The following is a 13,444-nucleotide window of genomic DNA, read 5'->3' as shown; positions in this document are numbered from 1 at the left end:
ATGGTCCTCCCGAGGTTCTTATTTGTATTTCAATGTCTCCCTATTTTAATCACCAGGACCTTTTTTAATAAAATAGATAGGAGCATTACGAGCTTTGTGTGGGCAGGGAAAGTTCTGAGAGTAAGGAGGGGGTTCCTGCAGCGCAGTAGGGACAGAGGAGGACTGGCACTACCGAACTTGGGAGATTATTATTGGGCCGCCAATGTGGCAATGATACGTAGATGGATGATGGAGGGTGAGGGAGCGGCGTGGAAAAGGCTGGAGAGAAGGTCCTGTAAAGGGACGAGTCTAGAGGCGCTGGTGACGGCGCCGCTACCGTTCTCACCGAAAAAGTACACCACGAACCCGGTGGTGGCGGCAACACTGAACATATGGGGACAGTGGAGGCGACAGAGACGGGTGCGGGGAGCCCTGATGGGGTCCCCTATCAGGAACAACCATAGGTTCGCCCCAGGAAGAATGGATGGAGGATTTCAGAGCTGGTACCAGTTGGGAATTAGGAAGGTGGGAGATTTATTCATAGATGGGACTTTTGCGAGCTTGGGAGCACTGGAGGAAAAGTATAAGTTACCCCGGGGGAATTTCTTGAGATATATGCAGGTGAGGGCGTTTACTAGACAAAAGGTGAGGGAATTTCCGCGGCTCCCGACACAGGGGATACAGGACAGGGTGCTTTCAGGGGTGTGGGTCGGAGAGGGCAAGGTGTCAGAGATTTATAGAGAGATGAGGGAAGAGGGGGAGGAGTCGCTGGGCGAACTAAAAAGAAAGTGTGAAGAAGAATTAGGGGAGGAGATAGAGGAGGGTATGTGGGCTGATGCCCTAAGCAGGGTAAATTCCTGTTCCTCATGCGCCAGGCTTAGCCTGATTCAATTTAAGGTGCTACATAGAGCACACATAACGGGGGCAAGGTTGAGCAGGTTCTTTGGAGTGGAGGACAAATGTGGGAGGTGTGGCGGGAGCCCGGCAAACCATGCACATATGTTTTGGGCGTGCCCGGCACTGGAAGGGTATTGGAAGGGAGTGACGGGAGTGATTTTGCAGGTGGTGAAGGTCCGGGTCAAACCAGGCTGGGGGTTAGCTCTATTTGGAGTTGCGGAAGAGCTGGGAGTGCAGGAGGCGAAAGAGGCCGATGTCATGGCCTTTGCGTCCCTCGTAGCCCGGCGCAGGATCCTACTCATGTGGAAGGAGGCAAAACCCCCCGGACTGGAGGCCTGGGTAAACGATATGGCGGGGTTTATTAAACTGGAGCAGATAAAGTTTGCCCTGAGAGGATCGGCTCAAGGGTTCACCAGGCGGTGGCAGCCATTTCTCGACTACCTAGGGGAACGTTAGAGGGAAGACGGATGACCAGCAGCAGCAACCCGGGGGGGGGGGGGGGGGGGGGCGGAGGCAGTTGAGTATAGGTCAATAGAGTACGAGGTTTTGTTACTTGTATATTATTACTACTATTATTATTGTTAAAAAGTTTAAAAATTTCTGTTTTGTTACTGTTATCGTTTCGCTTGTTTTGTAAGCGGGAAAAATGTTGCTCAGGGAAAAAAATTTCAATAAAATATATTTAAAAAAAAAAACAAGGGGTGAATTTGGTGGTATGTATTAGGGGTAGTACGGTACTTGTGAAGCCGAGAGGCTATTGACAGACAGGCACCGGGTCCTGGTTGGATCTGCCGCCTGCTGGCTCCGCCCGGGTTCTCCCAGCAGCCGCATTCTGTAACTGAGCTGCTGGGGAACAAGTCTTGCTTAATAAAGCCTCGATTGACTTCATCACTTCTCGACTTGAGTGAGTAGTTGTTGCGCTACAGCGGGTAAATGATATTGAGGTTCAAATAAGTCATGATCTATTTGACTTGCAGACAGATGAATATCCTACTGCTGTTCCGACATTCCTATGTAACAGGATAATACACTGGAAAAATAATTGGGGGACAAACTGTTGAGCTAGCTTAGAAGGAGGCTGAAAATGATCTTGGAGTGTTAATAGACTCCACACTGACCATACTCTGTCACAGTACCAAACAAGCCAAATGTTAAACTTTATTGCCAGATTAATAGAGTTTATCATGAGACGGCACGGGTGTTCTCTTAAGGCGCTATCTTGAGGATGTCATTCAGTTCAGGTCATCAAGGTATATGGGAAACTGCTAACCTCAGGAGTGTTGCGGATGAGTACTAAGAGAGAGAATTCTTGCGTCAGAGGACTGAGTTATGAGGAAAAGTTAGAAGTCCATGGTCTCGTCACACCAGAAAGGAGGCAAAAGAGATGGCCTTTTGTAGAGTATTTTAGATATTAATGAAATAGAAACTTTAATCCCGAGTACTTTTTCCAAATGAAACAACATCCGAGGATCATGAGATCTCATTTAAAATGTACAGAATTAATGTCAGGAAGTATTTGTTCATAGAAAGAGTGATTGAAATTGGGGTGGTGTTCAGAATAGGGGATTGCAGCCAATACTCTTTATATGCTTCAAAAGACAGTTGTTGCTGCAATGGGAGGATGAAACAAATGGCTTCCTTCAGTTGTAGCTATCTATTCAATCTTTCTTATTGAAACTTAGTTTCAAAAAATCTTGTACTGCTGCCACACAACACCAGGGACCCGTGTTCAATTCCAACCTTGGGTGACTGTGGGGAGTTTGCACATTCTCCCCGTGTCTGCGTGGGTTTCCCCTTGACGATCCAGCTTCCTCCCACAGTTCAAAGATGGGAATGTTAGGTGGATTGGCCATGCTAAATCGGCCCTTAGTGTCCAAAGATAAGGTGGAATTGCAGGTTGGGGGGGGGGGGGGGGGGGTGGTGGTCTAGGTAGGGTTCTCTTTCAGAGGGTTGCGCAGATTCGATGGGCCGAATGACATCCCTCTGCACTGTAGGGATTCTATGAACTATTTGGAGCTGAATTTAATTCCAAATAAGTGAGATCCAAAATTTCTCCAGAGAAAACAATATGATAGAGTAAAATATAAATAGTTGTTTGGTAGTACAAAACTGTGGTCCCCTTAAATATCAATATTACACTTAAATATAACTTCAGAGTGTCGGATGGCTATGCCTAAGTAAACTTTTGTCTCTATATCTAGGGTCACCTTCTGTGGTCTGTGTTGCAAAAAGTATGTGGAAGCTAACATTTCACAGAAATCCCGTACGACTGTCAAGTATACAATGAAGACTTTAGCTAGCAGTTCAGAAACAATCATCTTCATGCTGTTGGGAATCTCAGCTGTTGACACTTCAAAGTGGACCTGGGACACAGGTTTAGTGCTCTTCACACTTCTCTTCACATTTGTCTTCAGGGCAATCGGTAAGTACTCTTGGCTTTCCTCTTCCTTCCATCAAGTCTCTCAGACAGCCACTCCAAACCATGAGTGGATGTGTGAGAGTGCAGTATATTAGTAAACTACAGACTGCACAGTCAGCCGTCCACATCAACAGGGCAAAAGGAACTTAGTCCCATAAGCTCAGGAAAATCATAAACTTTTCCACATGTGACCATTTATTTGTAGTTAAGTATAGAAAGAGAATATTTTATTTATTTAGTGCCTTATCATCCCAAAGTGCTTTACATCCAATGGATTAGCCTTGAAGTACAATCCCTAATCCTATGTAGTTAAATACGGCAGTCGGTCTTCACACAACATGCTCTTACAAACAATAATTGAATGAGCGGGCAGTTCATTTGTTTTTGATGTTGCTACTGGAGAGAGAGCAGCAGGTCAGGACACAAGGAGAACTCTGCTTCAAATAATGCAGAGGGGTTTCTACACCCATCCAAACAGGCACAAAGTGTCTTGGTTTGACTTTGCATTGAAAAAAAGTCTTTCATTGGAATTCCCTCTCGCCCTTGTAAAAGCTAACCTGCTCTGACAAGGTGATTGATACCGGGTGGGTGGGGGTGGTGGAAGGGGTGGGGCTGGGATACCCTGCAACCTCAGTCTTGCAGAGGTTGGAGGCACCTTGGGAGGTCAGTATCCCTTTTCCTCAACAATAGTGTGGATCAGCTTGGTGATCAGGACCAGGGAAGTGATCTGCATCCGCCAAAGATTCACATTTCTGTAGTGATTATAATATGCCCTTGTTTCAAAAGGGGCCATTGGGTGTGTGCTGAATCAAAATGTTTCTGGAGGGGTCCCAACACCCCTGTACCCCATCAGCTAAGGTAGCTAGGTTGTATTTTCCTCCCATTGACACAGATACCCACCAGCAATATTTAAATAGGGTAATGTTCGAACAGATGTAACATTATGATGAGTATTGGGACTTCCCCTAATGTCCCTTAAATGTGATTTTATTACTACTTTTGATTACAGTGGGCGGGATTCTCCAATCCCGTGGCGGTGTCCACGCCGTCGTAAACGCCGTCGCGTTTTACGTTGGTGTGAACGGGCCGCTCCCATGTCTGATTCTGGCCCCTACAGGAGGCCAGCATGGGGCTGGAGCGGTTTGCGCTGTGCGAACTGTGCGCCGCGGGATCCGCGCATGCGCAGTTGCGCCGGCGCAACAAGGACATGCACAGTGGCCTCCTTCAACGCGCCGGCCCTAACGCAACATGGCACAGGGCTACAAGGGCCAGGGCGTAGGAATAGAGGCCCCCAGCCACAGAGGCTGGCCCGCCGATCGGTGGGTCCCGATCGCAGGCCAGGCCACATCGGAGGCACCCTCCGGGGTCGGACCCCCCCCACAGGCCGCCACCCGACCCTTACCCGCCGAGGTCCCGCTGGCCCAGAGCAGGTTAGAACGGCGCCGGCGGGACTCCACTCTTTTCCTACGGCTGTGCAGCCCATCCGGGCCAGAGAATTGGCGGGCTGGCCGTGTAGAACGGCCCACGACCGGCGCCGCGCCAACCACGCCGGCGCCATGGCACCGATTCTCCGCACTGCGTCGGGGCGGCGTGGCCCATTCACGGGGATTCTCCGGCCCGGTGCAGGGCTGGGAGAATCCCGCCCAGTAAATATGGACTGAAGTTCTATTGTGAGGGTTTGTTTTTATACATAATGTAGATGTCATAATTATTATCCTTTGACTTTCAGGCAGAGAACAGCTTGTTGGTTGGTTTTGGAACTAGTAGGCACGCAGTATGTGATTAGTCCAATTGTGGCTTTCAATCCATTTCATTGTTCATCTGTTTGTCAGAAAATGTGTTTTCAAATAATTTACTGTAAAATCTGGGGTGCTTGTCACAAACTCATTCAGTTTATAATTTACAATTGCCTTCAGTGATGCAACATTTTAGTGTTTATTTTCTGTAAAATAATTGTGACTGAAAGATAGGGAACAATTTAGACATATGACTTAAATGAAACATTTCGGAAATGTTCTAAGAACAAACACCATCAGTAGTGATTCTCATATACATTTACTCATCTGTGATCGCTATTTTGTTTGGGTTCAGTCTTATTGGTCACTCCTGTGAGTGGATCTTGCATCCCTCACAAAGTGAAGAGCACCCTTACGACCTGTTTTCTAGTTAAATCACAGGAATAGCCCAGGATTGTAAAATGCCTCTGCCGTTTGTGTACTGGATGTTGTTTTCATTATCATGTGTGATCTCCTATTCAGAAAGAGAGTTGGCAGTATTCTGCTGTGCTGAGGTAAATCAATAGTTAATATTACATAAGATGAAAGAATGAATAAAATGCAATTTTTTGATGAAAGTGGTTAGGAGGCATGGTGAGCAGGAATTCTTTTTAAAAAGGTCTAAACATTAAGTGAGCAGGCAAAATTGAAATAGTTGAAGTTCAATGTAGGGAAGTATGTGGTCCTCCACTTCAAATCCATGATAGATCATTCAGAATCTTTTCCTGGTAGTGAGAAATTAATACGTTGAAGGAGCAAAAATGATCGGGGTGTCCAACACAACCAACAAGGTTAATAGAGCGTTAGCCCTTACCTCAGGAGGGCGGGAAGGTGGGGAATGTTATATTTCAGTTGTACTGAGCCTTGCTCAGCTTTATATTTTCTCTGGCCTTCACTTTCTCACTACTGATGTAGTATGTAAGAATACACAATTTTTAATTGCTGCTTTGTTTGAAGCCCAACTACCAGTCCATATCAGTATCCTGGATGCTTGCTGTCTTTTGAAATTTAACATTTTGTGAGCTAAACCTGACTTTATATCAGCAACATTTAAACCAATATATGTTCCAGGCCAAATTGGTAAAATCTCAAACTTCCATATTCTACTGTAAACCTTCTAAATGTTAACTCAACTGTTGTAGTAGTCTTCCCTGCCCTTGAAACTAAGAATTTTGTAACTTTTATCCATATGGTTCATATTCTCAATTAAAGAAAATCATGATTAATTTGACTGATCTCTCACTCTTAGGGGTAATTCTGCAGAGCTGGATATTAAATCATTTCCGTCTGGTCCCACTGGACAGAATTGATCAGGTGGTTATGACATATGGTGGCTTGCGTGGTGCAGTAGCATTCGCATTGGTGATTCTTCTCAACGATCAGACGATCAAGGCAAAGGACTACTTTGTTGCGACGACCATCACAGTTATATTTTTCACAGTGATAATTCAGGTGAGAGTTGTGTCTGGTTATACGTTTCATATTACTCAGTGGCACTGAGTATTTGCCAACAATTTGCCTTCAATTTGCCAACAACGTTTTGATGTTTCCATTGGGATGCATTATTTGATTGGGGTCTAGGTTTGCCCTCAAAAGAACCCTTACCCTTTTTGTCCTTTTTTGTATTACCTGGCCAATGTGATGTTGAATAGTGCTGTCCTCCAGTTTGCAGCTACGGCTGTCTCAGTTCATCCTTCATTTGATTGATATTTACTTATTTAGCGCATACATAGTATTACATGGCATTTATAGCATTATAATAGGTCAGTCTGCTCAACAGGTACATGCCAGTGTTTATGTTCCATTTCAGCCCCCTCCCACGCCATCAACATATCCCCCTACTGCTTTCTCACACATGTTTATTTAGCTTCCCCTTAAGTTCATCTTTGCTAGTCATTTCAACTACTTCTTTCAATAGTGAGTTCTGCATTCTAACTACTCTCCAGATTAAGATGTTGCTCTTTTAATTCTTATTGGAGTTTTTAGTGGCTGTCTTACAACACACGCCCTTAATTCCCAGAAGCATTGTTGTAAACCTCCTCTGGACCCCCTCCAAGGCCAGCACACCGTTCCTTCGATACAGGGCCCAAAACTCCAAAACTGCTCACAATATTCCAAATGGGGTCTAACCAGAGTTACATACATCCCCTATCTTGTATTCTAGCCCTATCAAATGAATGCTAACATTGCATTTGCCTTCCTAACTGCCAACTGAACCTGCATGTTAATCTAAAGAGAATCCTGAACTAGCACTCCTAAGTCCCTTTGTGCCTTTGCCCATTTAGAAAATAGTCTATGCCTCTATTCTTCCCAACAAAGTGCATAACATCACATTTTTCCACATTGTATCACATGTCACGTCTTTGCACACTCTCCTAGCCTGTCCAAATCCTTCTGCAGTCTCCCCCCTTCCTCAACACTAACTGTCCCTCTACACATCTTTGTATCATCTGCAAACTTAACAATAGTGCCCTCAGTTCCTTCTTCCAGATCATTAATGTATATCGTGAATAGTTGTGGTTCCAACACTGACCCCTGCAGAATACTACTAGTCACAGGCTGCCATCCTGAAAAAGAGCCTGGGGCGGGATTCTCCGACCCCCCGCCGGGTGGGAGAATCGCTGCGGCGCCGTGCAAATCGCGCCTCGACGCCGGGACGCAATTCTCCCACCCCTGTGAAAACGGCCGCACGGCGAATCGCCGCAAACGGCTGGAGCAGCAATTCTTTGGTGGGCCAGCGATTCTCCGGGTCGAATGGGCCGAAGTCCGGCCGGCGCAACAGGATGTCACGCCGGCGCCGTTCCGACAGGCTATAAAACAGCGTCAGCCAGCCGTGCTGCAGGAGGAGGTGGGTGGTACGCTAAGGCCTTGGGGGTGGGGACCCCGGGACAGGGAGCGGGACGGCCGTGTCTGTGGGTGGTGCGGGGGAGGACCGGGGGGGGGGGGGGGGTAACCCCACACATCCGCGGGTGGGGGTGGGAGGGGTGGGGGTGACCCCACACATCCGCTGCTGTGAGTGGGGGGAGGTGGGGGTGGAGGTGGCCCCACACATCCGCTGGTGGGGCGGGGGGAAAGGTAGGGTGGCCCCACACATCCGCTGGTGGGGGGGGGGAGGTGGGGGTGGAGGTGGCCCCACATATCCGCTGGTGGGGCGGGGGGAAAGGTAGGGTGGCCCCACACATCCGCTGGTGGGGCGGGGGGGAGGTGGGGGTGGCCCCACACATCCGCTGGTGGGGGGGGGGGGAGGTGGGGGTGGAGTTGGCCCCACACATCCACTGCCGGGAGTGGGGGGAGGTTGGGGTGGCCTCACACATCCGCTGCCGGGGCCGGGGGTGGGGGTGGGTGGAGGTGTGGGTGGCGGTGGGTCAGTGGGGGCGCAGAAGGCTACGGGGGTCCACGGCCCGCCACAACAGCGGACACGCGATCGTCCACCCAGCCCGTCTGCCGTCATGGCCCACGGGGCCCGGCCGTCCTGACGTGTGCCAGTCTCGCCCCTCCCCCCACTAGACCGTTGCAGTCATGGCTGATGACGCCTATACGGAGGCCACAGACCAACGCGGAGCAACACTACAATAATGCCCATGCAGCGACCAGGGGTGTGGCCGAGAGGTGCTTTGGGCTGCTCAAGATGCGCTTCAGATGCTTGGACCGCTCTGGAGGGGCCCTCCAGTACCTGTCGGAGAGGGTCGGCCGCATCGTCGTGGTCTGCTGCGTCCTGCACAACATAGCCCAGCAGAGGGGCGATGTGCTGGAGGAGGAAGAGGACGGTGAGGATGAGGGGAACGCCTCCCCAGATGAGGGGGATGGCGAGGGGGGAGCCGATGCACGGGACATGGGAGATGGACAGGAACACGAGGCTGCCCGGCGCCGCCGGCTGGGCCAGGAGGCACGGGAGGCGCTGGTAGCTGCCCGTTTCAGCGACCACGGTGGGCGGCAGTTGTGATGGGTATGGGCACAGGCAGCGGGTTCGGCACCTCCCCAACGGACGACCACCCTCACTTCCCCCACCCCACCCCCACCACTACCACAACACCCTCACCTCCCCCACCCCCAACTCCCCTACAACCACAGTACCCGCATGCACACCACCCCTCCATGGCACATCCTCCTGCGGCACAACGGGATGGGGGCACGGTCGGTGGTGTACGCGGGTCTGCTACAAGGCATGGAGGATGCTCTGCGATGGGCTCCGAGCCATGCATCGTTCGACAATGTTAGACTCATGGCCACATCACGATCCTCCACCTGGGTGGACTCTGCACGCAGCCCTGACACTGCAACACGTGGCCCTGTCGTATGGCCGGGAGCGGGCTGGTGTGGGGGGTCCGTGGGGGGGGGGGGGGGGGTGGCGCAGGTCACACGCACCGGAGCCCAACCTCTATCGCAGCACCCCTCACACACACTGGCACACAGTCCCCGCCCCAGCCCCGCACGTATCGGACAGAGTACAGAGGCAGTTCGCATCGGTGTGGAATGTGTTTAATAACAGACGTCCTGTATATGTGCCCTAGCCCATCTAACTAATCTGTGCCCTGCACCTGTGCCAACTCACTCATCCGTGTCTACCTTTCAGCCCTTACGGGCCCTATGACTACGTTTAGGTGTTCCCCAGACGGTGCAGCAGAACTGGAGGTGGACTCCTGTGATGCTTGCCCTGTGACTGGGGTCCCCGTCGGCGGCCGCTTCCTGGGGTGGCCCGGCCTGGATGGGCCAGGCCGCACCTTGGGCAATTGGGATGGTGTGGTGCCGCCCTGTTCTGCCCGCTGCCCACCAGAGGCGGAGGGGGAGGGGGGTGCGTAAGTGGCACAGGGTTCCTGGGCCCCCCTTGCAGGGAGACCCAGGACGGGCCCCAGCACCTCCCTCCCCCCGGGGTGCCCGGTGGCCCCCGTGGCTCTCCATGGGATGGGGGTGCGGCGGATCCAGCACCTGGGTGTTGCTCTTATTAGCCTTAGTTTTATTAGCTCTAATTCTGTCACCTTTGCTCACGAGTCGCCAGGTATCTTTCTGATACCGCCACGTGGTTCAAGCTCAAGTTATGATTAATAAGGCAGCACACCGCTTAGTAAGAGTTAAATCAACGATCTTTTATTATATACAGCAATAAATACTTATACAATAATCCTACTTTCTAGACTACTACCTACCACTACAGGCCAATACTTAACTTTGGGAATGGCCCACCAGGTCAGGGAAACGAATGGTCTTTCGAATTGGGTCTGGCCTGCGGGATTCAAAGGCTGATACAGGTTGATGGCTAAGAGTCTCTATCGGGTAGCGATCGCTGGAGTCAAACTTACGGTTTCTTGTCGATGGTTCTTGGGAAGGTTGCGAGCAGGAAGAGAAGGGTCGAGCTGAACTTGGCCCCTATTCTTATAGTCCCCAGGGGCTTCCCGCCTCTCGGGGCGGACCTTGACCCTGGTTCCAAGTGATTGGACTTGGTCCCAATCACTTGGTTCGATATGCTCCAATAATGGGGCGATTCCTTGATCGGGGGGTGGTCGTTCACCTTTCTTTGTCTCGGCCACTGCTGGCGCCGAGAGGTCTGGATCGGCTTTCAGTTGCTAATTTGTTGCAATTGTTCCCGGGGATCGCCGATTAAACTGCAGATGGCTGGGTTGATGTGCTGCTAATGGTCGCAGGTATCGGTTCTGGGCCGACTTCCCCAGAGTCGCATATCCTGTTCTGTCTGCAGCTGTCCGTTTGTGTCCTGTTGGCTGCTTTTCCCATTAGCCTTTTCAGTTCGCCATTTTAGATCAGGGTTTGGCCAAATTAATCGGGAATCAGCCATTTTAGGTGGCTACATGGGGCACCGGCATCACCTGGGGCTGCCAGTCCTGGAGGCCCACGCTGGCATCGACCAGGGTCTGGACATTCACGGCCATGGAACTCAGGGAGTGCGCCATCCGTGTCTGGCTCTGTACAACGCCGTCCATCACCCGGCCAATGGCGCTGATGCTGTCAGCGATGGCCTGCAGAGGCTGGGTCCTGGCCTGCTGGGACTGAGCTGTGGACTGCAGATACTGGGCCATGGCCTGCTGGGACTGGGCCATGGCCTGCTGGGACTGGCCAGGTTGTTGAGTGCCTCTGCGATGTTCAGCTGGCTCTGGCCCATGGCTTCCTGTGCGACGGCAGCCCTGTCCCGGGCTGCAGAGGCCCCGTGCCCAGATAGCCCCAGGCCCTGCAGGCTCAGACCCATGCCCGACACCGTCTCTACCATTGTCTCCACAGCGGACGCCACCCGTGTGGTGTTGGCCTGTGTGGCACTCATGACCAGCACCATTTCCTGCTCCTGGACGTGGATGCACTCCTGCACTTGCGTCTGCAGGTGCTGGAAGCCGGCCGTCACCTTCTCACGCCCCTGGGTCCCCGACTGTATCGGGTTTATGGGTGCGCGGGGGAACTCCAGGGACCCGGGATCCGTCCGAGCACCAGGTGTTTGCCGGGGCTGGGCCGCTCTCCCACCGTCCGGCCTCTCAGCTGCTCCTACCTCCACCTGCTGTACTGGAGCGGCTGTGTGGAGCGCACCAGTTAGTGTCCCAGAAGCCTCACTACTAATATGGCCAACCGAGGTGAGTGTCTCTGCGATGGTGGGGGGTGGAGGAGATAGCTGTGACGCAACCCCAGTGTCTTCATCAGACCTGTGATCGGAGGTCCCCTGGGGTGCCGTGTCCTGTCTGTCCGTCCCTTCCGTGTTGGTGTCGTGTTGTGTCCTTTCATGTCTGTCTGTCCCCTGTGTGCTGGTGCCCTGTGTGGTCGTGTCGTGTCCGTCTGATATGCCTTCAATAAGCACACGATGAGTGATGAATGTAACTGAGGCTTTAATACACTAAACAGCTAGCCTCCTGGCCTCTGGTCCAGAACTGGGGCGGAGGCGGAGACTAGCCACCTTTGTACATGAGCTCGAGGGGAGGAGTCACAGGCGGAGCCAGCCGGGACAAGCACAGGCATGTACAACACAACACAATGAAACACAGTGGTTTACCACATTCACCCCCTGTTTAAAAAAGAGTCCGGTGGGGGTCAAGTGGTCTTAAAAGTGGTGGTAATGGTCGCTGGTAGGCGTGCGGGTGCTAGTTCGTGAGGTAGGTGGGCAGGGGTGGGGAAAGATGGTGTAGAGTCGGGGGTGGTGGTTGTGATGGTCGCTGGGGAGCCTGCTGGTGCCAAATCCTGAAGGGAGACTGTGTCCTGTCGCCCGTCCTGGTGTGCCACGCAGGCATATTGTGGATTGGCATGGAGGAGCAGGACTTTCTCGACGAGGGGGTCGGATTTATAGCTCCTAGCATGCTTCCTGAGGAGGACGGACCCTGGGACTGCAAGCCAAGACGGGAGCGAGACCCCGGAGGTGGACTTCCTGGGGAAGGCAAACATACGCTCGTGAGGAGTCTCATTGGTGGCTGTACACAGGAGCGACCGGATGGGGTGGAGCGACCGGATGGGGTGGAGCGCATCGGAGAGGACCTCCTGCCAGCAGGAGATTGGGAGGCTCCTAGACCGTAGGGCCAGGAGGACGGCCTTTCAGACCGTCGCGTTCTCCCTCTCTACCTGTCCATTTCCCCGGGGGTTATAGCTGGTCGTCCTGCTGGAGGCGATGCCCTTGCTGAGCAGGAACTGACGCAACTCGTCGCTCATGAAGGAGGAACCCCGATCACTATGGATGTAGGCGGGGAACCCAAACAAGGTGAAGAGGCCGTGCAGGGCCTAGATGACGGTGGCAGAGGTCATGTCAGGGCACAGGATGGCAAAGAGGAATCTTGAGTACTCGTCAACAATGTTGAGGAAGTGCACGTTACGGTCAGTGGAGGGGAGGGGCCCTTTGAAGTCGATGCTGAGGCGCTCAAAGGGGCGGGAGGCCTTTACCAGGTGTGCTCTGTCTGGCCGATAGAAGTGCAGTTTGCACCCCGCGCAGACGTGGCACTCCCTTTGTCACGATCCTGACGTCCTCGATGGAGTAAGGCAGGTTGCGAGCCTTGATGAAGTGAAAAAAACGGGTGACCCCCAGTTGACAGAGGTCATTGTGGAGGGCCCGAAGTCAGTCTACTTGTGCGCTGGCAACATGTACCGTGGGATAGGGCATCTGGGGGCTCATTGAGCTTCCCAGGACGATACAAGTTATTGTAATTCTAGGTGGAGAGCTCGATCCTCCAACTCAGTATCTTGTCATTCTTGATCTTGCCCCGCTGTGTGTAATTGAACATGAAGGCAACGGACCATTGGTCAGTGAGGAGAGTGAATCGCCTGCCTCCAATGTCGCACAGCTTCTACGGTGGCTTGGGCTTCCTTTTTGACGGAGGAGTGCCGAATTTCGGAGGCATGGAGGGTACGGGAGAAGAAAGCCACGGGCCTGCCCGCCTGGTTGAGGGTAACGGCCAGAGCA

At 52.2% G+C, this 13,444-nt stretch overlaps 1 protein-coding gene across 2 annotated transcripts in view; it reads left to right on the top strand.

The window, feature by feature from the left end:
* LOC140430717 (sodium/hydrogen exchanger 5-like) overlaps positions 1–13,444 on the top strand; it is a 468,359-nt gene that overhangs the window by 279,155 nt on the left and 175,760 nt on the right. For both annotated transcript variants that reach the window (XM_072518384.1, XM_072518385.1), the window contains exons 6-7: positions 3,078–3,298; positions 6,320–6,522. In XM_072518384.1, the coding sequence (XP_072374485.1) occupies positions 3,078–3,298; positions 6,320–6,522 (424 nt within the window). The remainder of the gene's footprint in view (positions 1–3,077; positions 3,299–6,319; positions 6,523–13,444) is intronic.

Source organism: Scyliorhinus torazame, chromosome 10, assembly GCF_047496885.1.
Source record: "Scyliorhinus torazame isolate Kashiwa2021f chromosome 10, sScyTor2.1, whole genome shotgun sequence".
NCBI lineage: Eukaryota > Metazoa > Chordata > Chondrichthyes > Carcharhiniformes > Scyliorhinidae > Scyliorhinus > Scyliorhinus torazame.
The sequence above is the reverse complement of the archived record's forward strand: the minus strand, read 5'-3'. Positions and strand labels throughout refer to the sequence as shown.